This window comes from Topomyia yanbarensis, chromosome 2 (genome assembly GCF_030247195.1).
Source record: "Topomyia yanbarensis strain Yona2022 chromosome 2, ASM3024719v1, whole genome shotgun sequence".
Classification (NCBI taxonomy): Eukaryota; Metazoa; Arthropoda; class Insecta; order Diptera; family Culicidae; genus Topomyia; species Topomyia yanbarensis.
The window spans coordinates 242,621,627-242,644,775 of NC_080671.1; the positions used below are offsets into that span (position 1 = coordinate 242,621,627).

At 42.8% G+C, this 23,149-nt stretch overlaps 2 protein-coding genes across 7 annotated transcripts in view; both read left to right on the top strand.

The window, feature by feature from the left end:
- Window positions 1-13,433, top strand: part of LOC131683009 (uncharacterized) — a 515,866-nt gene extending 502,433 nt beyond the window's left edge. For all 4 annotated transcript variants that reach the window (XM_058964837.1, XM_058964836.1, XM_058964835.1 and 1 more), the window contains one exon: window positions 11,517-13,433. In XM_058964837.1, coding sequence (XP_058820820.1) covers window positions 11,517-13,016 — 1,500 coding nt within the window. In that variant the 3' untranslated portion in view covers window positions 13,017-13,433. The remainder of the gene's footprint in view (window positions 1-11,516) is intronic.
- A 123-nt stretch (window positions 13,434-13,556) lies between these two features.
- On the top strand, window positions 13,557-22,382 carry LOC131683008 (uncharacterized protein K02A2.6-like). Of its 3 annotated transcripts, none has more exons than XM_058964831.1 (2): window positions 13,557-21,830; window positions 21,886-22,382. In XM_058964831.1, exons 1-2 carry the CDS (start codon window positions 19,089-19,091, stop codon window positions 22,276-22,278), a joined length of 3,135 nt encoding a protein of 1,044 aa, XP_058820814.1. In that variant the 5' UTR covers window positions 13,557-19,088; the 3' UTR covers window positions 22,279-22,382. The 3 variants fall into 2 exon arrangements, with proteins under 3 accessions (XP_058820814.1, XP_058820816.1, XP_058820815.1); XM_058964832.1 differs by having other exon boundaries at window positions 13,557-21,825.
- Window positions 22,383-23,149: the final 767 nt, after the last annotated feature.

Consider the following 23,149-nt stretch of genomic DNA (forward strand, 5'->3'; position numbering starts at 1 on the left):
TGTTACCTGGGTCCTTTTTGGTTAGCCGAGGAAGCGAGTGGCTTCTTGGTAGTTAGCTTCCTGTTTCGGCGACCGCACACCAGGACTTTTCCGAATGCCCGGACCACAAACCGATACACTGACGGCTTTAATTTGCCGTCGCACGCGCGCACTGCACTTTTATTACGGTGGCGGGAAACTGTCCCGAAAAAAAGAAATACGGTTTTCGAACGTCTGTTCGTGGCTGTGGTCCGTCACTATCTGTCCATCTCGATGGCCGCCTTTTTCACTCCACCAAACAACCACCAAAAACACACCGCCGCATAGCTGTCATTGCCATGGTACAGCATAGTTAGCAATCACTTTTACAGCGAGAGGAGAGCGGAGACCTACCTAAACCCTATGTTTCTTATATACAAATGTTCAACAAAAATTACTACACCTATCTGCACAAACAAAACCGTTCACAAACGAGAAAATGAACAAAAATTTACAACTTTAGTGGAAACAATACAAAACAGCGGTGAGCATAAATTTTCGTAAACAATACACTCTACGGAGAGAGTACGCACGAAAGGGTATATTTCCACCCAGTGCTCAATTGTTACCCTGGCGGGTTACAGGTGGTATCGGAGGGGTTTTCTATTGGTTGCGGAGATTCCTTACCCTCTATTGCAGATTCCCCGCGGTGGTGTTTCCCGCATCTGTCCGACACGTGATGCAACTGCGTAGAGAGTATCCCTTTCGCCCACAACGATAGCAGAAGAGAATTGCCTGTGGTTTTGCACAGTCCATGAAACAATGTCCTTGCTCATCGCAGTTCCAGCAGATCATCCCCGTCCGTCCCTTGTCTATCGGTTCTAGTTTGTGGTCCACCGCTCTGTCTTGCTCGCCTCGTAGCTTGCAACTCCCTTAAGTGGTGCTGCGCATGCGGAGGCTGCTGTCTCTGTACCTGGTTGCTGTACTGGCGCTGTGTCTGCTGCGTGAGTGGTTGTGGCGCGTATTGTCAGTGCTGCTGTGCGACGTCCGCCTTCTCCAAATTTTGTGCTGTTGTAAATGTTGGTCTAGCGTTTCTCTTCGTCAACTGCATCCTCAGCGCGCTGATTTGCTCCGTAAGCTGGTCTATCTTCAGCTGCCAGTATCCGTCATCATGCTGCGAGTGTGCTCCTTCTTCATCGAGCGAGGAATTTTGCTCGTCGACCAATCCACCTGCCGAGTTTTCCTCCAGCTCTACTGTGTGTACCCTACCGAACCGTGGTTGATGCTGCATTGCCGGTGCTGGTCTTGGTGCAACGGTGGGTGTTGCGAAGCTAGGCTCTAAAAGCGCACTGTGCGGAATTGGAACCCTGCGTTGCCTGTCCACAAGCATCCTCGTTTCATCGTAGCTGGTGCAGATCTCCACCATTTCCTATATCGTGTGTGGTCTGGCTGCGGTCACGATCGCTGCATAATCGGCGTTCATGTTTTTCTTTACGATGAAGAACTTCTCTTCCTCGCACATCGGTGGCGTAACAAACCGAAATAATGCTGCGATATCCCGATAATATTTCGAAAAAGCCTCGTTGGGTCCTTGGAATCGGAAGCAAGCCTCAAGGCGCAAAATCTGTGCATATCCGCTGGGCAGGAATTCCTTCCGTATCTCCCGTTTGAACACTTCCCAGGAAAGTAATGTGTGCTGCGCCATAACTCGTGCATACCAATCCAAAGCATCTTCCTGTAACAGATGTTTGATCGATGCCAATAAGGTGTCGTTGTTCATTCCTTCCGATCTAGCGAATGTTTCAACTCGGTCCAAGAATATGTTCAGCGACGTTGTGTCATTCTCTCCTCGAAACTTGAATGGCCAGTTGTGTACTGCTTTTGTTGTGCCCCGATCGCTTGCCTGTCTGGTGTCTCGCCGCAGTAGATGATGCAGTAAATCATCGCGCAGCTGGTCGTACTCTTCCCATACGTTCCTGTTTCCTCTGGTGCCGCTGGCTGTTCCTGCTCGGTCGTTTCGTTCCGACCTGCGTTGATTATCGATCGAATTCCAGCCGGTTTTCTCCTCTTCTTGCTGATCCGCTAAGTGCAAATTGTCCCACCGCTCGTGATTGTGAAAACTCTTGGGAGTTGGTGGAATGTCCAGTGGTGGCGGCGTGTAATGTGACTCTGTCGTAATCCGTCCGTGATCACTATAGAAACGTCTGCCGGAGAAATCCAATTCGAGAGCACCTTGCCCTCGGCTCGCCGATAGTAATGAACTGGATGCCGGAAGCGTTGTATGTTGACTGCTTCTTCTGCTATGTTCTCTCAACGCGTCCTGTCTTCTCGCCCTGGTGCCGTCATCGTCTTGCGTCGGATCGTTCTCATCCGCTAGTAGCTGCCGATTGGTTTTTGGCACTGCCCCTCCTGCATTTCCATAACCTGCCACACTCACTGGATTGGTTAAAGCACCGTTCACGTCACTGGTTAACACTCTGACAAGCGCGTCGAGCGATCTGTGCGCGTCTGCTAGCAAACCCGGCGGCTTGAGACATGCCAACCTGTTCCTATAATGTACGAGTCGCGACCGTAATTGACTTAAATTTTGCTTGTCGGTGCTCTGAAGAGCAGGTCCGACAGCTTTCTGTAGCTCATAAATCGCTATCTGACAGGATTCTATATTTACAGTTGGACTCATAACGTGATCCGAACTGTTGTGAAAAATGTTTCGGGTCCGGTCATCTTGAACAGCGGCCCTCAACTTTTGAACTTTGACTCTATGAGTCATAGAACCTAGATTAACCATGTGACGTAAGGCCCACTCGTAGTTGATCTCTTCGTCATTTAGATGGGTGAAGTCCATCCTAAAAGTTTCTTAATGGATCGCAAACCAAATAAACTTAATTACTACCACAAATCTTTAATGTTACACTAATCTACCAATTGGCTCAAATAAACATGTGGGATTTTATGTTGGGCGCCATTGTAACAAAATTGGCTTTCACCCAAAGCATACGGAGAATATATGATCATCCCAAAATAGACATTTAATAGCAAGGGCTTATAAGGGGAGGTGAGAATATCAAAGGTGTGCACGCTTACCCGACGATGCTGACGTCGTTAAACTTGTTCCGGTAACTTGATGAATCCAGAGAAGGTACTACAATCGCTGCTGGATCTGAAGGTCATCATCCGACCGGCACCTCACGAGTCTTGAGGGGTCCTCTATCACTTATGTGGTCCTGACGACACGGATGCCCTGTGGATTCTTCGTTCACTCCTAGGCCGATTCACCCGCTAAACTACAGCCCCAAGGCGGCCACGTGTCACAGGTGCAACCCTCCGGGGGCGATAGAGCAGTAATTGTACTGTTTGCCTACACTGCACATGCACTGATTTTTTCGTGTTTTGTTACTTCCTCCTTTTAAATCCCGCGCGCGGAAAAGGCACTCAACTAAAGCATTTACTATGACCTGTTTCGTCCCTGGATTTTCCTGCAGGCTTGCTCAGACATTTTTTCTGTAGCTTTGTTCCCCCTTCCTTGCAGGAGGCTGTCAGCAAATCAATCACCGCCTATTTCCCAAAAACTCTCACGCCACAAACGAGCACTAGTGGACCAAAAACATGAAATTGACTATTACCGCCAAAACGGCTAAGTTGAGGTCAATAGCATCTTCGGAGAAGTTATTTGATTTAATATGCTCTTTTTTGACATTATGTTTTCACTGATTAATCCCCCTATAAGTGAGATATTTTCAATAATTTTTGTTTTAAGATATTATATTGAGATGATGTCTTCAGCAAATTTATTGCTCTTTCTTTTGCGAACAACTTTGCTGAAGACACGAAGTGTCTGTCTTGTATGCTTAAAAGTTGTGGCATGTTATTTATCGTTCAATATAGTAATGATCCGTTTTAATTTACCAGCCGAATTTTATTTTGATGAAACGGAAAAGGATATCAGGATATATTATGTACTTCATTTTCTACCTACCACCGCTTAGATTAAGCACCAAACATTTTCAAGTTGTCTGATTGTGTCTTGATCACTTATCTATGTGCAATCTTTCATTTGCTAGTGTCTTCTGACATCTAATTTTCTAACTTATGACCGTTTGATCGATCTAAAATATTTTTCGGAAATCGAGAATCGAAATAAATTAAAATTTAAAATTAAGTGGAAATTTATTTTAAATAAATAAATTTACTTAATTTTAAATAAATTTAAAATTAAGTGGAAACAAAGCCGTTATAAGCTCGTCCACAAGAAACTTCTTCGAATTTGAGGATATCGTTTTTCGATTGCATCGAACTACACCAACTACACCATTTTTGGTGGTTTGTTGAAAGAATAATTTCACGGTTTCTTTCAAAATTGGGCAGGCTTTCTCCCATTCGTTCATTTGTTTGGGTAGTTTATGCTAAAAAGTGTCCCAAATTAATAAGTACAATGAAGGGGGTGGACTGCTATGGGAGACAAAAAAGAGGCTCGTTTTCGTGATTTTTTGAAAGGGAAAGAAACGTCCCAACTTTTTGAAAATTCATGTAAACTCGTATACACATTTGGGAAGTTAAAATAAAAAATTTCTTTACAAAACTTCACAATATGGCGGAGTAAAGGAATATTTCCTTACTGGAAAAGTGCAGCTGGTAGTTATGGTTGAAATCAATGAAACAACAAAATTTTCAATTTACATAAGTATTTCTTCTGTTTGTTTTTCTGTACCCGTTTTTCTTCGCGATCTTCTAGAAATAACATTTTTTGACATAAATTTTTGATGCTAACGTACCACCGAAATGGTTAAAATTTTTGTTCAGTATATTTTCTGACCTCGCACAAAACAGGAGCAAAAAATCGCTACACTATGGCATGCTGTAGGCACCAGTGAAGCAAACCAGCCTTTTGTGCTATATCAGTGCAAAAACAATATTATATCATTGCCCCCGGTTGCGGAGTGAAATGAGATTAATAAAACTAGTGTTAAACCCACAGTTCAGGAAGTGGAACAATTAGTTAAAGTTAAAATGTAGTTGATGCTAACGTACCACCGAAATGGTTAAAATTTTTGTTCAGTATATTTTCTGACCTCGCACAAAACAGGAGCAAAAAATCGCTACACTATGGCATGCTGTAGGCACCAGTGAAGCAAACCAGCCTTTTGTGCTATATCAGTGCAAAAACAATATTATATCATTGCCCCCGGTTGCGGAGTGAAATGAGATTAATAAAACTCGTGTTAAACCCACAGTTCAGGAAGTGGAACAATTAGTTAAAGTTAAAATGTAGCATAATCTCGCTGAAGTTACATACATTCAGCTACACCACGTCAAAAACTGTGTTTGAATCACGTTTAGAAGTTTAGCACAGGCAGAAAACTTCATTGCCATGCAACACGAGGTCGAATTTAATAACACCAGATTCAAGATCCCGTGCATATAGAAAACGACATGGTGGACGTGCGTATCCATGATTTGGCACCGCGCACTAGTGAACATTACATCAAACAAATCATGTCGCAATACGGAGAAGTGGAATCTATTACGAATGACTCTTGGAGAAATCTTTTCACCGGCATTCCTAACGGCGTTCGAATTGTGAGCATGCGAGTGACTGAACCGATACCTTCTTACATAAATCTCGTATGCAAATCAGACAAGCAGCCACTGACACTCACAGATAAATAAAAAACAACGATCTAATTAACCAATAATGCAGGTACAACGACCACGACAACCGCTCCAAAACCAACAACTAGCATCACCAATAAAGAAGCAAGTACCGATGAAGACGGATTTACAACAGCGTCCCGTAAGAACAATAAACAAAACAGAAACTCTGATCGTCAACAGCAAGAAAGCAGAACCGATGATGACATGGACGGGAATGTTTACGCGAGACAAGGCAGACTGGATGACCCCCAAGCGGCTTCATCGTCAAGGAAAAGGATCTCAACACGCAGCAGCAAGCTGCGTCAACAGGATCTGTCAGGTGGACATTCTTAGTATTTTTTATTTTTACTTATTGTAAAAACTTAAAAGATCCACGGCTAGTAACGCATTGAGCCGTGTCGAATGTCAAAATGTTTGTAGCAGGTCACCTCGTTAAGATTAGATAATTGCATTATTTTCTCTAAACAAGATTGAAACTGAAAGTGTCAAGTGTTTTCAACATAAGACAACATTTTTCCACAGGCTAGTCCTTTTGGAAAAGGTCCACTGCTGAAAATCTATCTTCCGTAATTTTTGACCTAGAGCCAAAAACAAAAGTTTTTTTTGATTCCTTGGAACGATAGAAGCGACGATATTTTGATTTTTTGCAAAATGGCAAAAATAAAAAATGAAATCCTACAAACGTCGCTGGAGAAAGCAATTTCGAAAACACTGAAAATTTCAGAACGATAAAAAAGTATTTGTTTGAGTTATATTTTCGGCCACCGCAAAAAAAAAGTGGTATAGAGAGCCTAGAGCCAAAAACAAAAGTTTGTTCGATTCCTTGGAACGATAGAAGCGACAATATTTTGATTTCTCGCAAAAAGGCAAAAATAAAAAATGAAATCCTACGAACGTCGCTGGAGAAAGCAATTTCGAAAATACTGAAAATTTCAGAACGATAAAGAAGTAGGTAGTTGTTCGAGTTATATTTTCGTCCACCGCAAAAAATGTGGTATAGAGAAAAACACAATTAAAGTTTTAGGTACACTCAGGTATAAAGAACAAGCGTTGTGGCACAATTGAAAAGTTGAATATTTTTGCCGCCTTCTATATTTGGATATATTACCCTTATGCAAATTTTAGGCAAATGAATAAAAATTAGATTCTTTTAAAAATTCCACTTTTATTAATCAGGGTGTTTTTTTTACAATGGAGAAGACATTTAGGTCCTCACCCAGTACACGTGCTATTGGTAAGTGTTCAAGCTACCACACGGGGTGTACTGGGACGTGTCGGGCTCGAATGGTGACGCTGCATTAATACCGACTAAACTCCATGGCTGTACTTGATGTACTCATTCACTCTCGCTCACGCGTTCATACGTCCTGTATGAGGCTTACTTGGGTGCTCTCTCTATCGCACCTTGATTCACTCTCCAACACTCCATATGAGGCTGACTTTTGTGCTCACCTTTTTCGTTCCTTACGAGGCTGACTTATGTACTCACCTTATTCATTCCTTGCTAGGCTTACTTTTGTGCTCGCCTCTCCCATACCATGTGAGGCTGACTTGGATGCTAATCCTATCACCTGGTTCACTCTCGATCGTGCCACTCTATTATGCCCCTGTCACTCCCCCTGGCATCCCATGTGGGACATTTTTCTTAGGCCCCACTTCTGACATACCAAGCGAGGTTGACTTGACCTTATTCATTCCTTGCTAGGCTGACTTTTGTGCTAGCCTCTACCATACCATGTGAGGCTGACTTTTGTGCTCACCCTTAACATACCGTGTGAGACTGACTTGGATGCTCACCCTTTACTCCTCTGCCACGCCATGAGGCATCGATAGCTAAGTCCCAACATACTACGCTACGACCCTCCCATCTTAGCATGAAGCAGTCCACTTATACGCCTATATACTCGCTCTTCTGCTTTGCTTCGGGGTGGCTGGGTTTACCCCTTACGCGGTTGCCAGTCGCTGAGCCAAACCTGTCTCAGCATGAACAGACTATTCACTCCTTTTTTTGCGCTTAGCCTTTTTTGCTCCAACTAACCAATCACTAGTTAGCCGTGCCCGTCGTCTGTTGCTCGGTTCGCCAAATTACCTGTAGCCTACAGGCAATCTGGGTGGTAGCAGCCGAGACTGCGTTCCACTTCTCCACCGATTGACACATCCGCTGAATAAGGGTATCAGGGGTTGTGTCCCGCCCACAAACGTCAAGTATTGCTCTTCTTTCGACGTCGAACCGAGGACATACGAACAGTATGTGTTCGGCAGTTTCGTCTAGTCCTGGGCAGTCCGGGCAGACTGGGACCTCCGCGTGCCCGAACCTGTGGAGGTACTGTCGGAAACAGCCATGGCTTGACAGGAATTGTGTCAGGTGGAAGTGAACTTCCCCATGGGATCTTCCCACCCAGCTCGATATGTTAGGTATCAGCCGGTGGGTCCACCTACCTTTCGAGGAGTTATCCCACTCACGCTGCCATCTGGCGAAAGAGGTCATCCTGGTGCGCTCACGGGCTCCTCTATTTCCACGTAGCTCGAAACACTCCTCATCTTCCGGAATGACCAGCCCGACTGGCATCATGCTCGCTATTACGCAGGATGCATCATGCGGTAGGCAGATATCACTCTGAGGCACATCACGCGGTAGGTGCTCTCCAGTTTCTGTAGGTAACTGGTTACCCTCAGTGCTCTTGACCATGACGGGCCGCCGTGCCTGAGGATAGATACGGCAACGCCTGCCAGTAACCTACGTCAACTGGCGCACACCTTTGAGCTGTTGGACATCATCCTCGATAGTGCCGCAACAGCAGTCGACGCTCTCTTGCATGTATAGTCGACGTGGCTGCCGAAGGTGAGCTTGTCGTCTATAATGACTCCGAGAGACTTCAGGCTCCGCTGTGAGGTGATCACGACTTCTCCCACATGGATAACTGCATGTTGTGCCGACTTGCGGTTGTTGACGATAACTACCTCCGTCTTCTGCTGAGCGAACCGCAGGCCTCTCGCGCTCATCCATTCCTCCACCGTGTTTATCGCGTGTTCTGCAGTTAGTTCTACCTCGGGGATTGACTCCCCGTAGACCTCCAAGGTTACGTCGTCGGCAAAGCCGACGATCTTGACCCCAGGAGGGAACTTCAGTCTCAGAACCCGTCATACATGAGGCTCCATAGCATCGGGCCTAGGATCGAGCCCTGCGGGACTCCGGCGGTGATCGGAACCCTTTTCTGACCGGCATCGGTTCTGGAAGTAGCTTTCCAGGATCCGGTAGACCCACCGGTAGGCTAAGCCGGTGTAACGAGGGTGCGAAGGCATCCCAGCTTGCGCTGTTGAATGCGTTCTTCACGTCAAGTGTCACTAACGCACAGTATCGAATGCATTCTTTTTCGTTGGATCGCTATCTCGGCAGTCTTTATCACTGAGTTGAGAGCGTCTACTGTGGACTTACCCTTCCGAAAGCCAAACTAGTTGCTTGACAGGCCGCCCGTACCTTCTGCGTATGGGGTCAGCCTGTTGAGGATAATCCTCTCAAGCAATTTGCCAGTCGTGTCTATCAGACAGATTGGTTTGTACGCCGATGGGTCGCCTGGCGGCTTCCCGGGCTTCGGCAACAGCGCCAATTTCTGCCTTTTCCATCTATTGGGGAAACAGCACTCGTCAAAGCATCTCTGCATAGCTAGCCTGAACATTTTCGGGTTCGCTATGATCGCTGTCTTGAGAGCGCTGTTTGGAACTCCATCCGGCCCTGGAGCTTTGTTCATTGTTATGGATTTAGCCACTGCGAGTAGTTCTTCATTCGTCACCGGAGCCACCATTTCGGCCGTGCCCGCACTGTCTCGTAATGCAGGTTGCCAGGGGCTTGTGGCTCGAGACGAGTAGAGTACTTCGATAATCGTCGCCAACCGGTCCGGAGACCGTTCTGGGGGTGAAGAGCCCCCTTTGGTCTTGGCCATCACGATCCTGTAGGCGTCACCCCACGGATTCGCGTTGGCACTCTTAAACAGGTTGTCGAAACACGCTCTCTTGCTGCTTTTAATGGCCTTGTTAAGGGCCAATTTCGCAGCTCGAAACACTTCACGGTGGTTCTAGCTCTGAGGCAGGCTGATCGTAGAGCTGCAATCTCGGCACTCCTCCAGTATACCGGGCATCTGCCGTTTTTTGGCAAGGTTTTCCTCGGCATAGTGGCATCGCACGCGCGTGATAGAACAGCTACCAGCGCATCCCCGCTTAGACTGTCTGTGTTGGCCTCCAGTCCCAGGGCCGCAGTGAAAGCTTCGATATCGAAGTGATTGGACTTCCACCCGCGTACCTGACAGGGATCTCCCGCCCTCGGATGGTGCACACCATAGTTGATCCTAAAGCGGATTGCTAAATGATCGCTATGGGTGTAGCCTTCGTCTACCCTCCATTCCATGCCTGGAACCAGACTCGGGCTGGCAAATGTTACGTCAATCCACGCCTCCACCCCGTTTCTACGGAATTTACTAGCGGAGCCATTGTTAGCTGGCACAGTATCGAGTTTCGCAAGCGCCTCCATTAGCGCTTGGCCCCTGCTATTTGTACAGCGGCTGCCCCACTCCACTGCCCAAGCGTTAAAATCTCCCGCTATGACTACCGGTTTCCGGCCCACTAGGTCTGACGAGAGCCTGTCGATCATCTGGTTGAACTGTTTTATGGGCCACCTTGGTGGAGCGTAGCAGCTGCAATAGAACACGACATTGATCTTGGCAATCGCAACACCCTCGGCGGAGGTGTGTATTACCTCTTGAACCTGGAACCGTCCCGTTGTACAGATTGCCACCATTCCAGACCCGTCCGACACCCAATTGCCGTTGCCGGCAGGGATGTTGTACGGGTCTGATAGGAGGGCGACATCTGTCCTCGATTCCGAGACCGACTGCCACAGCAGCTGTTGGGTTGCTGCGCAATGGTTAAGATTTAGCTGTGTAACGTTCACGGTTTCCTCTTACTTGCCTCACCGAAGGGACACGAAGGTCCGCCCATAGCATGATTACGGGCTTGCTTCTTAGCGCTGCAGATAAGGCACTTGTGCGCCTTAGTGCAACCCCGCTCCTTATGCCCCTCCTCACCGCAGCGACGACATAGTTTGCTCCTGTCTGTGCCCTTACACTCGTAAGATTTATGGCCGGACTCAAGGCACCGATAGCACCTATCCACTGAAGGCGGCTGGGGTATGCTAATTGGGCATACCGACCAGCCGATCTTCAGTTTACCGTTCACGGTAACCTTTTTGGCATCCGCCTTCAGTAGCCTGAGCTAGGCTACTTGGGTACTGGAGGGTCCACCTCTAAAACGCACAGAGGCCCGCTCGATTGTCACGTTGCATTGCTCCTTGACGGCTGCGACGACATCGTCTGCGGTCGTGAACTCGTCCAGATTTTGATCGATATAATATCCGAAGATATTGATTTGAGCGTTTCTCTGAGGCCTACCACTGTCCCATGTAGTATGTGTTATCAAAAACATCGCGAAACATCATGTTGTAAATGTTCTCAACCGTTTTAATATCCGAAGAGAGTGATAAGTGTTATAAGAAATGGCTCATCACACTGTTAGGTGGATTAAACACATTTTTAGTATAGATTCGTTCGTTTTAATATTTCTAGAGCTTTTATTCAAAACGACATATCTACAATGAGTGACTCTCTTTGTTTACTTTCTCTTTCCATTTCTAGGGCATTATCAGTGCTATACACTTTTCACTTATTTTACAGTATAGATCTAAAAACGGCGGTTTTAACTATCATATTATGCAAATAGTTGAGGGATAAATATTAAAGCGACAGAAGAGAAAGTAAACAATGAGAGTCACTCATTGTAGACATGTCGTTTTGAAAAAATCCTCAAGATTTATAGTCTGCTGATCAATGTAAATATATTTACCATTTTCTTTTCAGGAGCACGAAAGGGTATGTCTAACACCAAAAGCGACACTAGACGAAAGCGACGACGATGACGTCATTTATTGTGGAAGTGAAATGCTGCCATCTCCGATGCTACCTAATGACAACAGAGCCGTTTCTAGTGCACAAAGCATGGCATCCTTCCTTTTAAACTTTAACCTATCAAGCAGAAATAATCCTGTATCATTGCGATCAGATAGCAGTAGTAGTAATTTAGTGAACAATCAAAATATCAATATACTAGACGGATCTCCTGAAAAGCTTCGACGTCTTCCACGACGACCAAGGGGTGTTGTAACCTTGTCCAAATGTACTTCAATACCCTTGTCATCCCCATGTGGGCAATTTTTACTGAAGAGTATTAAGACAGTAATGTCTCATGACTATCGTAGAGAACGTTTGGAACGGTTAGAGCGATTCTGTTTTGCACCACCACTGACTAAGGATGGAACTGTGGTTACGAATCGACCCAAATGGATGACTAGAAGTAGAGTTAACACAAATATTACAATATCTTACAAGAAAGGCTTTGACGAGCCAGCCGACCCTCACAGTTTCAAATTTCCTCGTCGTCAATTTTCTGTACATTGTAAAAAGCGAAACTTTCTTTTTTACAATAAACTGCTACTCAATAAATGCAAACCATGCGCGATTAAATTGGAAAGACTGACAGCTCAAGAGATTGAAAACCGAAATATCGATATTAGGTTAAAAAAGCTTAATGTTGCCCAATCGACGTTATCGTTAGAGAATCGAAAGAGTATCTCGGAAGTTAAACAGGTAGTTGTAGATTGTATAGACCTATGTTCTTCAGAAGACGGGGAGTCAGATATGAGATATGGGCAAAGTGACGGTTTTTTTATTTCGGGAGATCCTGTAAGTGATGATGTTAACAGTATTCCACAGTTGAATAAACAGATTACCAATAAAAATAAAGCAACCATAGAAGCGAACTCCAGCACACTGCCTCGTCTTCAAAATACCATCGATGTGAAGTCGTTTCTGTATCTAGATGGTAGCAAAAGCAGCAATCACAAGATATTTCGACCTCAAACACCAACACTGCATCTCTTCTCTAGTATAAGAAATGCGACCACAGCAGGGAACTATCCGCTACCGATGCCAAATGATGCAAATTTTGATGCATCGGAATCTACGAGTGAGATGAACCATATTCACCTTTCTAACATGGAGAATATGACGGAAGTTAAGGAGAACCGCGTTAATGATTGGCTTAACGATGCTGCCATTTCCACAGAGAATACGATGCATGTGCCCCAATCGCATTTACTTCTCACGTCGACTACCTCTTTGGCATCCCGAGCACTTAGCCCTTGTTCGTTAGCAAATGCATCTCTAACGGTAACTAAAAACAACGGTATCACTGCTTTAAAATCATTGCCGTCAATTGTGAAGTTGACAAATCCAACTGGTTCGGTTAACGTGGATTCAGTCGTGAGACAGCGAACGGTTACTTCTGTTGACATAAAGTAAAGTGAAATTCGTTATTTCCATGTTATTCACGATAAGGATGGAGCATAGTTTCGTGGTGTTACCTGCATTGATTAAGATGTAATTATGACTTTGAATTGAGTGCGAACAATGCGACCTATCATATTATTAGGGGACGATTCCTTCACTGCGCTGTACTATTGAACCATGTTTAACGGTTCGTTGCACATGTTTTAAAAGTAAAGCGTGGGTGTGGTTCACGGCCATTAGTGTCGGAACTTTATATTCTTTGGAGTAATGTTTATTTAAAAATATTTAAAATTTTATTATACAAAAATCGACCGCAGAAGTCCGTATTGATAGAACTTGATCCATATAAATGACACAAATAACTGAAAGCTGTAATAATAATACATTGTTTTTGATGGATAAAATAAAGTGTGACATCTGATTATTCAACACCTAAAAGAAAGGTATAAACGGCTCAAATTTTGAAGAATTTTTACGAAGTCCGAGGGGGAATTCTCACACACAAATTGAGACAATGTTTAAGTGTATTATACACTCAAAAAAATGTAAACGTTATGCGTATTGATTTTTCACATAGATTTTTGCAATCAGCGGAGGCAGATAGACGCTATTTGCTGGCACATAAACCTAATGAGTATATTTACAAGACATATTAATCTTACATTCACATTTCATAACTATAAGGCACATAAAACCCGATCCTATAACAATACGCACATATAACTTATTAGCTAATACCCATCGCGCGCTGCTGTGATTTTCAACAAAATAGGAAAATACAATTTGTTCCAAAGCGCCATCTGGCGGGCAGATAATGTCCAACTAATAGCAAACAAACACGCCCCATAATAAATACCTCTATAAATCACATACATACAAACTTTGACTTTTATATAGATAGATAGATAGATAGATAGATGTGTGCGTGTACATATTTTATACAGTTGACACATAGAAGGTATGTGTGCGCGTGATAACATTAGCATTTCATCTTCATATGGATTTTAAGTGGTTTGAAGCAAATATAATTAACGTTTGGATTTTTTTCAGTGTATGTATGCAATTAAAAGAACCTTTTTTCAAGATTTGCAGTACCGATCTTAACCAATTTGAAGGTTACCATCCGTGCATCTACTTTCTACGGATTCTGTTATTTATTTGTTAATATTGGCGTTAGCACTCCAAGCACTAAACCCAAAAAGGTTATGTTGAGCACTAGTTCTAAAAATTAGTCGTTCAGCTAATTTTTAATTGCTTTGGTGATTGACATCGTATTCATTTTTACTTAGACGTTTGACTTCAGCATTTCATTTTTGTTTCTCTCTTAAGCTACCAGTACAACTACACTGTAAATAATCTACACTTTTTACATTTCTTACTAAAGAAATGTATAGGATTCGCTCAACCTTTGAAAACTTTTCCGAGGCCCGGAGGGCCGAGTTTCATATACCAATCGACTCAGCTAGACAAATTGAGACAATGTCTGTATGTGTGTGTTTGTGCGTATGTATGTATGTACAAAATGTCATGTAATTATCTCAGCAATGACTGAAACGATCTCAATGAAACTAGTTTCAAATGAACGGCCTAAAGTGACCATTTGGCACTATTATTTTTGTTTTTCGATATGTTGTTTACTTTTCGGGATATGGGTGATATTGTCACAACAAAACGCGTTTTAGACGAATATCTTTCAAACAACCCACCACGTTGCGCAAATTAGACAGGTGTCGAAAGCTTATGAAAATACCTTTCGAACAAGCTATAATTTGTCAAAATCCGTTTACGAGCGGCGGAGATATTAAACATTTTGTATTTTTATTCCTCGCTTACCAATTTTCATTATCTAAAAATGAGACCGTTACATACAGAGTATTGATTTACTGGTGTTTTCGGAGCTAAACTAAACCGATTTTGAATATCGAGGTATGGAAACGCATCTACGTGATTCAAGGAATTCGTTTCTCGAAACTGAATTACCTCAATAATATATAAATTATCGATCTTATTCTGCGCGGCGTGTGACGTGAGGTGACTAAATTCGCCTCACTTTACTTGACTTTTTTCTCCCGATTCTGAGAATTGACTCGAGTGAGGTGAGATTCCCCTTTGCGGTTAAATGGACGTCTCACGTCACCCGAAGTGACTCTTCAGAATTGGGTGAGAAAAGTCACTTAGAGTGAAGTGAGATTAGTCCTCTCACGTCACACGCCGCGCGGAATAGGGTCGTATTTCTCAAAAATTGATATGCAAGTTTTCTTCAAAGACAAAATAATGTGTAAGTTGACCTCATAGTGAAATTTTTCTAGAGTTTATGAATTTATCCCTTGAATAAGGCGTTGCGTTCAACCGTAAGGTAGATGGTAGAGGGTATATTAATTCATAGATCAAGTAATCAAGTAATCAACCTAGGAGTGAGATAAAAGATTTCTCATATAATTATCCGTCCGTATTGATAGCACTTGATCCATATAAATGACACAAATAACTGAAAGCTGTAATATTAATACATTGTTTTTTGATGGATAAAATAAAGTGTGACATCTGATTATTCAACACATAAAAGAAAGGTATAAGAACGGCTCAAATTTTGAAGAATTTTTACGAAGTCCGAGGGGGAATTCTCACACACAAATTGAGACAATGTTTAAGTGTATTACACTAGCTTACAAATTTTGGGTTAATTGTATGAAGTTAAGAAAAAAGGTGTTTTCTAAGTCAATTTTGGGTCGCTGAGCATGAAAATCATATCCATTTTCTTTTTCAAAGAACCGTTTTTGGTCAATATCTCAGGAACAAATCTTCCGGGGGGGAGGGGAGGAGTTGCTTCTCTAATCTTCCGGTCATCACATCGCATGCTTTGGTATTTGTAGAGTTAGGATGAAATAACTCTGACGTCGAGACGAGCAGTCTACCAGCAGAGCAGCAGTCCACCAGCAGAACAGAAGTCCTCCCGCAGAGCAGAGCAGCGTTCTACCAGCAGAGCAGCAGTCCACTAGCAGAGCAGTAGCCTACCAGCAGAGTAGCGGTCTATCAGCAAAGCAGAAATAACAACCGTTGCCTAGCAGCAGCAACGAGAGGTTCGAATGCGCTTATAAAACCAAGGGTCCTTTTGGTTTTGGACTCATTCGATACTCGGACGTCAAGGAAAGCAGTCCACTAGCAGAACAGCAGTCCACCAGTAGAGCAGCAGTCCACTAGCAGAGCAGCAGTCCACCAGCAGAGCAGGAGCTTACCAGCAGAGCAACGGTGCAGCGGTCTACAAGCAATAACAACCGTTGCCTAGCAGCAACGTGCTAACAAAAGCAGGTGGCTTTTTCGGACATCATAACGAGCAGCCAACCATGGAGCTCAACAATTATGTTCAAGCACCAAGCGAAAATCACGACAATGGCGCAGGCGGTACGACACATGACGAACCAAGAAGGTAAGTTACCATGATGTGCTAAAAAAAGTGTTGGCCAATTTCGCACTTACAAAGCTTCTGATGAGAAGGCAGAGCTACAGAAAACTATACTGCACATGTCGTCGCTGTTGTGCTATCTTATGACAAACGCCATTTTGGGGTAAACTGAGTTAGATATGCAACATCACTAATCTGAAAATTCTCTACAAAATGGCGTTTTCGGAATTTTGAAATTTTGCTTGGTTACTGAGGTATATCGAAAAAAGTGATGAGAAATTGTCAGATTTTTGCTTTAAATCACTGTATCACTGGGATTCGCTTAAGTAATGTAGAAGTTTTAGATGTTTTTATATGTAAAAATGTCTGAGGAACACAATGGCATAATAATTTTCAAAATACAAATGCATGTATTGTTAGAAATATGCAGTTTTATTTTTAAATTGGCAATATTTCATGTTTGGCAACACTGTAATTAAAAATTACTATTTTTTCTAGATCGCTTGCTCGATTTCCTTCAAAATTCATCTCATCGATTGTTTCTAGGCCGAATAAAGCCGAAGATATTAATAAAAGTTAATAATTGATGCTTTTTTTCTATGGGAAATTTTCCATGCACAATTATGACACGCCATACAAATTTTGTCATCAATACACGCCTACGACACGTGTGAGTGCGACTTTTGTTTACATTTATAGTGAAAACTCGCAACATAGTCAACCGAACTTTGTGATATTTAAGAGTTTCATACAGAATAGATAGAAGCATTAATTGTCTTCTTTGAATTGTTTTTACCATTTATAAGTTTCAAGATATTCAATCTCAAATTTTAAAAATCGTTTTTCTCGAAATGTGCTAAATGGCGCTTGTCATAAGATAGCACAACAGCGACGATGTACCTCCGATGTGTAGGCGGAAAGTACTCATTTTTATTTAAATAACGAAACATTGAAACGTGATTGTTGATTGCAATTTAGAACTCTAGTCAGAGTATGTTCGCCAATTATTTTTTTCGTATGAACTATGGAATTTTTATAGCAACTACTCTGATTTGGTTAAAAAAAGGAAATCAGCATAAATAAGACTTCGATGAGAAGGCGGAAGCTTGATTAATTAAAAAACCCTCAGAATAATTATGAAAATAAGACCGAAATTTAATAGAAAATTTTCGGTATCCTCAACAGGAAGTCCAAGAAAGGAAGTACGAAAAAGATGCTTCTGGACGAATTAGCTGCATTAAGGCAGGAGTTGGCTCGAACTCGGAATGAAAAAGATGCATTGTTGAATACTTTGGCGGTTTCGGATGCACCCAACGCGTTTGACCCTATAAGATGCAGTACTGTACGTGACGAGTCAACTGGAAACGTCGAAGGAACACTAATTGCAAGTGTTAACAATATGTCGCTGAGTACGATGAACATCACTGAATGTAAACCTACAGAGGGTGAAGCGGAAATTGACAAAAAGGGCTACGCATATTGGCAGAACATTCTTGTTGCTTCCTTGAATTTGATTCAAGCAACTGACGAAAACACTAAAATGGATGTTTTCAGAATTAAAGCAGGGCCACAGCTTTTAGAACTACTGCAAGGAATCAAGTCGACAACAGAAATGCCTGATGAGAACATGTGTCCGTTTTCTAACGCGCTTGCTCGGTTGGACGGCTATTTTGGGTCTAGAGCATATATGCTTTCCCAAAGAAGTAAATTGCTGAACACGGCACAGCAAGTAGGAGAATCAAATACTCAATTTGTTCGGCGCGTGGCAGCATCAGCTAAACTATGTGGCTACGATAAGGAGGATGACGAAATGGAAGCAGTAGCACGTACGATGATCAAAAGCTCTAACGACAAACGCGTTCGGACTCTCGCGCATCGAAACTGGATCAAACATGGGTCATTAAATGATCTAATTGATCTGGTTCGAGATTATGAAACAGAGATATCAAACGAAGAAGAATCTCAAAAAATACAAAAGTCACAAGGATCAGTTTCGATAGCAGCTATCTCAAGTAACACAGAAGATCGCGGGATTTTTCGGAATACATTGGGTAAATTCAATAGAAATCGTGGCAGAGGATCATATCAACGTGTCGCAACATACGCTCGAGAGCAGCCGGGGAAAACTTGATGGCGTTGTGCCAGCATTTACCATATTCCAACACAATGCCCATGCACTGACAAGGTATGTCGCAATTGCAACAGACGAGGGCACCTAGCTCGATGCTGTCTAGTTCGAAAGCAGGTTGGAACATCTACGAAGCGTGCAGCTGAGCTGGATGACGAAGCACCACCTCGTAAAATTGCGGCTATCAAGCACGAAGAAGAAAAAAATGATATAGCGCCAGTAGATGTAAGTGAAATCGATTAAAAAAAATTGTTTTTGAATATACCCTGTTAAAAAAAGGAGTAAGATTTCATATACAAGTAATTTGTTCATTGAATTGTTTGCCAAACGAGTTTTATAAGATTTTCCAACTAAAAAATATAAGAAATATGTAATCTACATCAACTCACGGAGAGTTAATCGAAAATGATAACTGATAATAATAAAAAAAATATATATATTACAGGTACGAACCCCAATTGCTACTATCCCAGCAGTTATTGAAAAAGTTGTATCAGTGATTAGAAATCAGCAAACGGAAGAGGATGCTTTCGTAGTTGCACATGTAGCTGGTATGAGGGTCATATTTTTCTTTGACTCTGGTGCACAAGTTAATACGATAACCAAAGCGTCTTTCGATAAAATCATCAAAAACAAATCATACTGTAACAAGCTAATTGATTTGAGTTACGCGTCCGACAAATCACTAAGGGCTTATGCAGCTCAAACCGACATCAACGTTATAGCAACATTTTCGGCAGAGTTGTACGTATCCAAAGATAGGCCAGTTTACATTGAAAAATTCTTTGTCGTAGATGAAAAGAGAGCATTGCTTGGGTTTAGCACTGCCACAAGATATAGTATTCTAGCTGTGGGATTAAAAATACCTGTGGCTAATTCTCATAACAGTTCCCATTGGTCATGCGAACTTGCAGCAATACATGCGGTATACGGCTCGCCAGGGCAAGAGTTCCCCAAATTCAATATACCACCAGTCGTTTTATATTATGACAAAGATATGCCACCGGCTAGAAATATATTCACTCACATCCCAGCTGCATACAAGGAATTGACAAAGCGCAAGCTGCACGCTTTGCTTTCTTCTGGCGTAATAGAGGAGGTTACCACAGATATGGACCGCTCATTCTGTTCATCACTTTTGGTTGTACGAAAAGGACACGATGATATTCGACTTGTTGTCGATTTGCGAGGTCCTAATAAATGCATACACAGAACTCCGTTTAAAATGCCGACATTTGAGGAAATATTAATGTATCTCCACGGAGCCAAATGGTTTTCAACCATCGACCTCAAGAGCGCATTTTTCCACGTTGTTCTCGACGAGAGTTGTCGACACCTCACGAATTTTTTTTCTGGGGAAGCCATATATAGATGCTGTCGATTGCCTTTCGGTCTTTGCAATGCTCCTGATATTTTTCAGGAGATCATGCAATCAACAATCCTATCGGGATGCGAAGGAGTTGTTAATTATCTTGACGATATTCTGATTGTTGGAAAAACAAGAGAAGAGCACGATAGAAATTTAAAAAATGTTTTATCCCGGCTACAAGACCATAACGTCGAAATAAATATGGATAAATGCGCATTTAATAAGCAAGATGTACCATTCCTGGGACTCAGATTATCGGAAAAGGGTTGGAGTATAGAGGATGACAAGATTCAAGCAATAAAACATTTCAGAAAACCAGAAACCCAAAACGAGGTAAAAAGTTTTTTGGGATTGATCAATTTCATCGAAAAATTCCTACCACAGCGTGCCGATAAAACACGACATCTCAGAGAGGTTGCAAGAGCTGATCATTTCTTTTGGACACGGGAACAGGATGAAGAATTCAAATTTCTTACACAAAGCGCCTGGAAAACGATCCAAATATTGGGTTACTATAATAGAGAAGATGTAACAGAGCTCTTCGTAGATGCATCACCATATGGACTAGGGGCAGTGCTTGTTCAGTTTGACTCAAACGTGAAACCTAGAGTGATAGCATGCGCTTCAAAAGCCCTTTCACCTACCGAGATGAAATATCCACACACACAAAAAGAGGCATTAGTAATAGTGTGGGGAGTAGAAAAATTTGCTACTTATCTCATGAGTATCCAATTCACCATAAGATCTGACGCACAATCAAATGAATTTATATTCAGCGGTATGCACAGAATTGGAAAGAGGGCAGTTTCGCGTGCTGAGGCGTGGGCGCTCAGATTGCAACCCTATAATTTCAAAGTGGAGCGAATACCCGGAAATGAAAATTTAGCCGACGCATTATCTAGATTGGTACAGAACCCACAGCCAACAGAGTCATTCGATGAAACGGCAGATCGACACCTTCTATACTTGTTAGATGCAGGAACTATGGATTTCTCCTGGCATGAAATAGAAAAATACGCCGAGGAAGATGAGGAGCAACTAGAAATAAGAACATCCTTGAAAACAGGGCATTGGAAAAAACAACACCGGTGTTACGAATCACAAGCAAAGTATTTACATACCCTAGGAGATTTGATTTTTAAAATGGATCGGGTGGTTTTACCATACAAACTTCGAGAAAAAGCGCTCCAGATTGCACATCAAGGCCATATGGGAGCTGCATCTATGAAAAGGATTCTGAGAAACTATTTCTGGTGGCCAAAGCTCAGTAAGGATACTGAACACCATATCAAATTATGCGAAACATGTTTAAGATTATCTCGCAAAAATGCACCGTTACCTTTAACAAGCAGAGAGCTCCCAGAAGGACCGTGGGAAATATTACAAGTAGATTTCTTTGCCGATCATGAGTTTGGCCATGGAGAGTTTCTTGTAGTTGTTGATACCTACTCCCGCTATTTGCACGTTGTCGAATTGAAAAGCATGGACGCTGATGCTACTAACCAAGCCCTTTTGCGAATTTTTGAGGTTTGTGGCTACCCATTAGCCATACAAAGTGATAACGGCCCTCCCTTTCAAAGTGACAAATTCGTGAAATCATGGGAAGAACGAGGAGTGAAGATTTACAAATCTATTCCATTAAGCGCGCAATCAAACGGGGCAGTAGAAAGACAAAATAAGGGTATAAAAGATGCCTTAGCAGCAGCAAAACTGGATAAAAACAACTGGAAAACAGCACTTGATAAGTATTTGCACATGCATAACAAAGTAAGACCTCTCTCAAGGTTAGGTGTGACACCATTCGAATTACTCGTGGGTTGGAAGTTCAGAGGCACGTTCCCCTGTCTCTGGAGTGCAAATTCAACGGAACAGCTGGATAGAACCAACATAAGGGAAAAGGATGCGTTATCTAAGCTTGACAGTAAGGTAGGCATTTGTAGCCCTTGATTAATTATTTAATTAAGAATGAATTTCATTTAAGGTATACGCAGACAATAGAAGAGGTGCAAAACCTTCAGACATCACAGTCGGTGATACCGTGCTTATGGCGCAACCAAAAAAGCACAAATCAGACCCGACTTTTTCTGCTGATAGGTTCACTGTCATTGCTAGAGAAGGCGCCAAGGTGATAATTCAAAGCAATCGTGGTGTTCAGTACTCCCGTAATGTCCAGGATATAAAAAGAGTGCCAGAACGTTTGGAAACAACGGATAACCAACTCTTGAACTACCGAGGGGCAGATGACATTAATTGTCCTGTGTTACAAGATGAAGATGAAGACAGTATTCAAGAAAATGCGACGACTCGACCGAAAAGATTGATCAAGAAACCTGATAGATTTAAGGATATGGTATTATTCACTATCTTTGATTAGAGTAGGGGAAGATAGCATTGTAGAGTTAGGATGAAATAATAATAAAACAGCCAATATTGTGATTCCCAAATATAACATAATTCGTATTAACTTAGCAAGCTGAATCCCATGTTGTATCGATTCGTTAGTAATAACAAAAAAAAAGGTGGAGTCTTCCGATACACGATCGTATCTATAAAAGCACATGTGTTTTGATTGGAAACGCATTCTAAACTCTGACGTCGATACGAGCAGTCTACCAGCAGAGCAGCAGTCCACCAGCAGAACAGAAGTCCACCCGCAGAGCAGAGCAGCGTTCTACCAGCAGAGCAGCAGTCTACTAGCAGAGCAGTAGCCTACCAGCAGAGTAGCGGTCTATCAGCAAAGCAGAAATAACAACCGTTGCCTAACAACAGCAACGAGAGGTTCGAACGCGCTTATAAAACCAAGGGTCCTTTTGGTTTTGGACTCATTCGATACTCGGACGTCAAGGAAAGCAGTCCACTAGCAGAACAGCAGTCCACCAGTAGAGCAGCAGTCCACTAGCAGAGCAGCAGTCCACTAGCAGAGCAGCAGTCCACTAGCAGAGCAGCAGTCCACCAGTAGAGCAGCATTCCACTAGCAGAGCAGCAGTCCACCAGTAGAGCAGCAGTCCACTAGCAGAGCAGCAGTCCACCAGTAGAGCAGCAGTCCACTAGCAGAGCAGCAGTCCACCAGTAGAGCAGCAGTCCACTAGCAGAGCAGTAGTCCACCGGCAGAGCAGGAGCTTACCAGCAGAGCAACGGTGCAGCGGTCTACAAGCAATAACAACCGTTGCCTAGCAGCAACGTGCTAACAAAAGCAGGTGGCTTTTTCGGACATCATAACGAGCAGCCAACCATGGAGCCCAACA

Bases quoted from the DNA above. Each gene is read 5' to 3' on its own strand.
- LOC131683008 (XM_058964831.1), top strand. From the start codon at position 19,089: ATGAGGGTCATATTTTTCTTTGACTCTGGTGCACAAGTTAATACGATA. The intron at 21,831-21,885 runs GTAGGCATTTGT...ATTTCATTTAAG, and splicing joins TATCTAAGCTTGACAGTAAG to GTATACGCAGACAATAGAAG.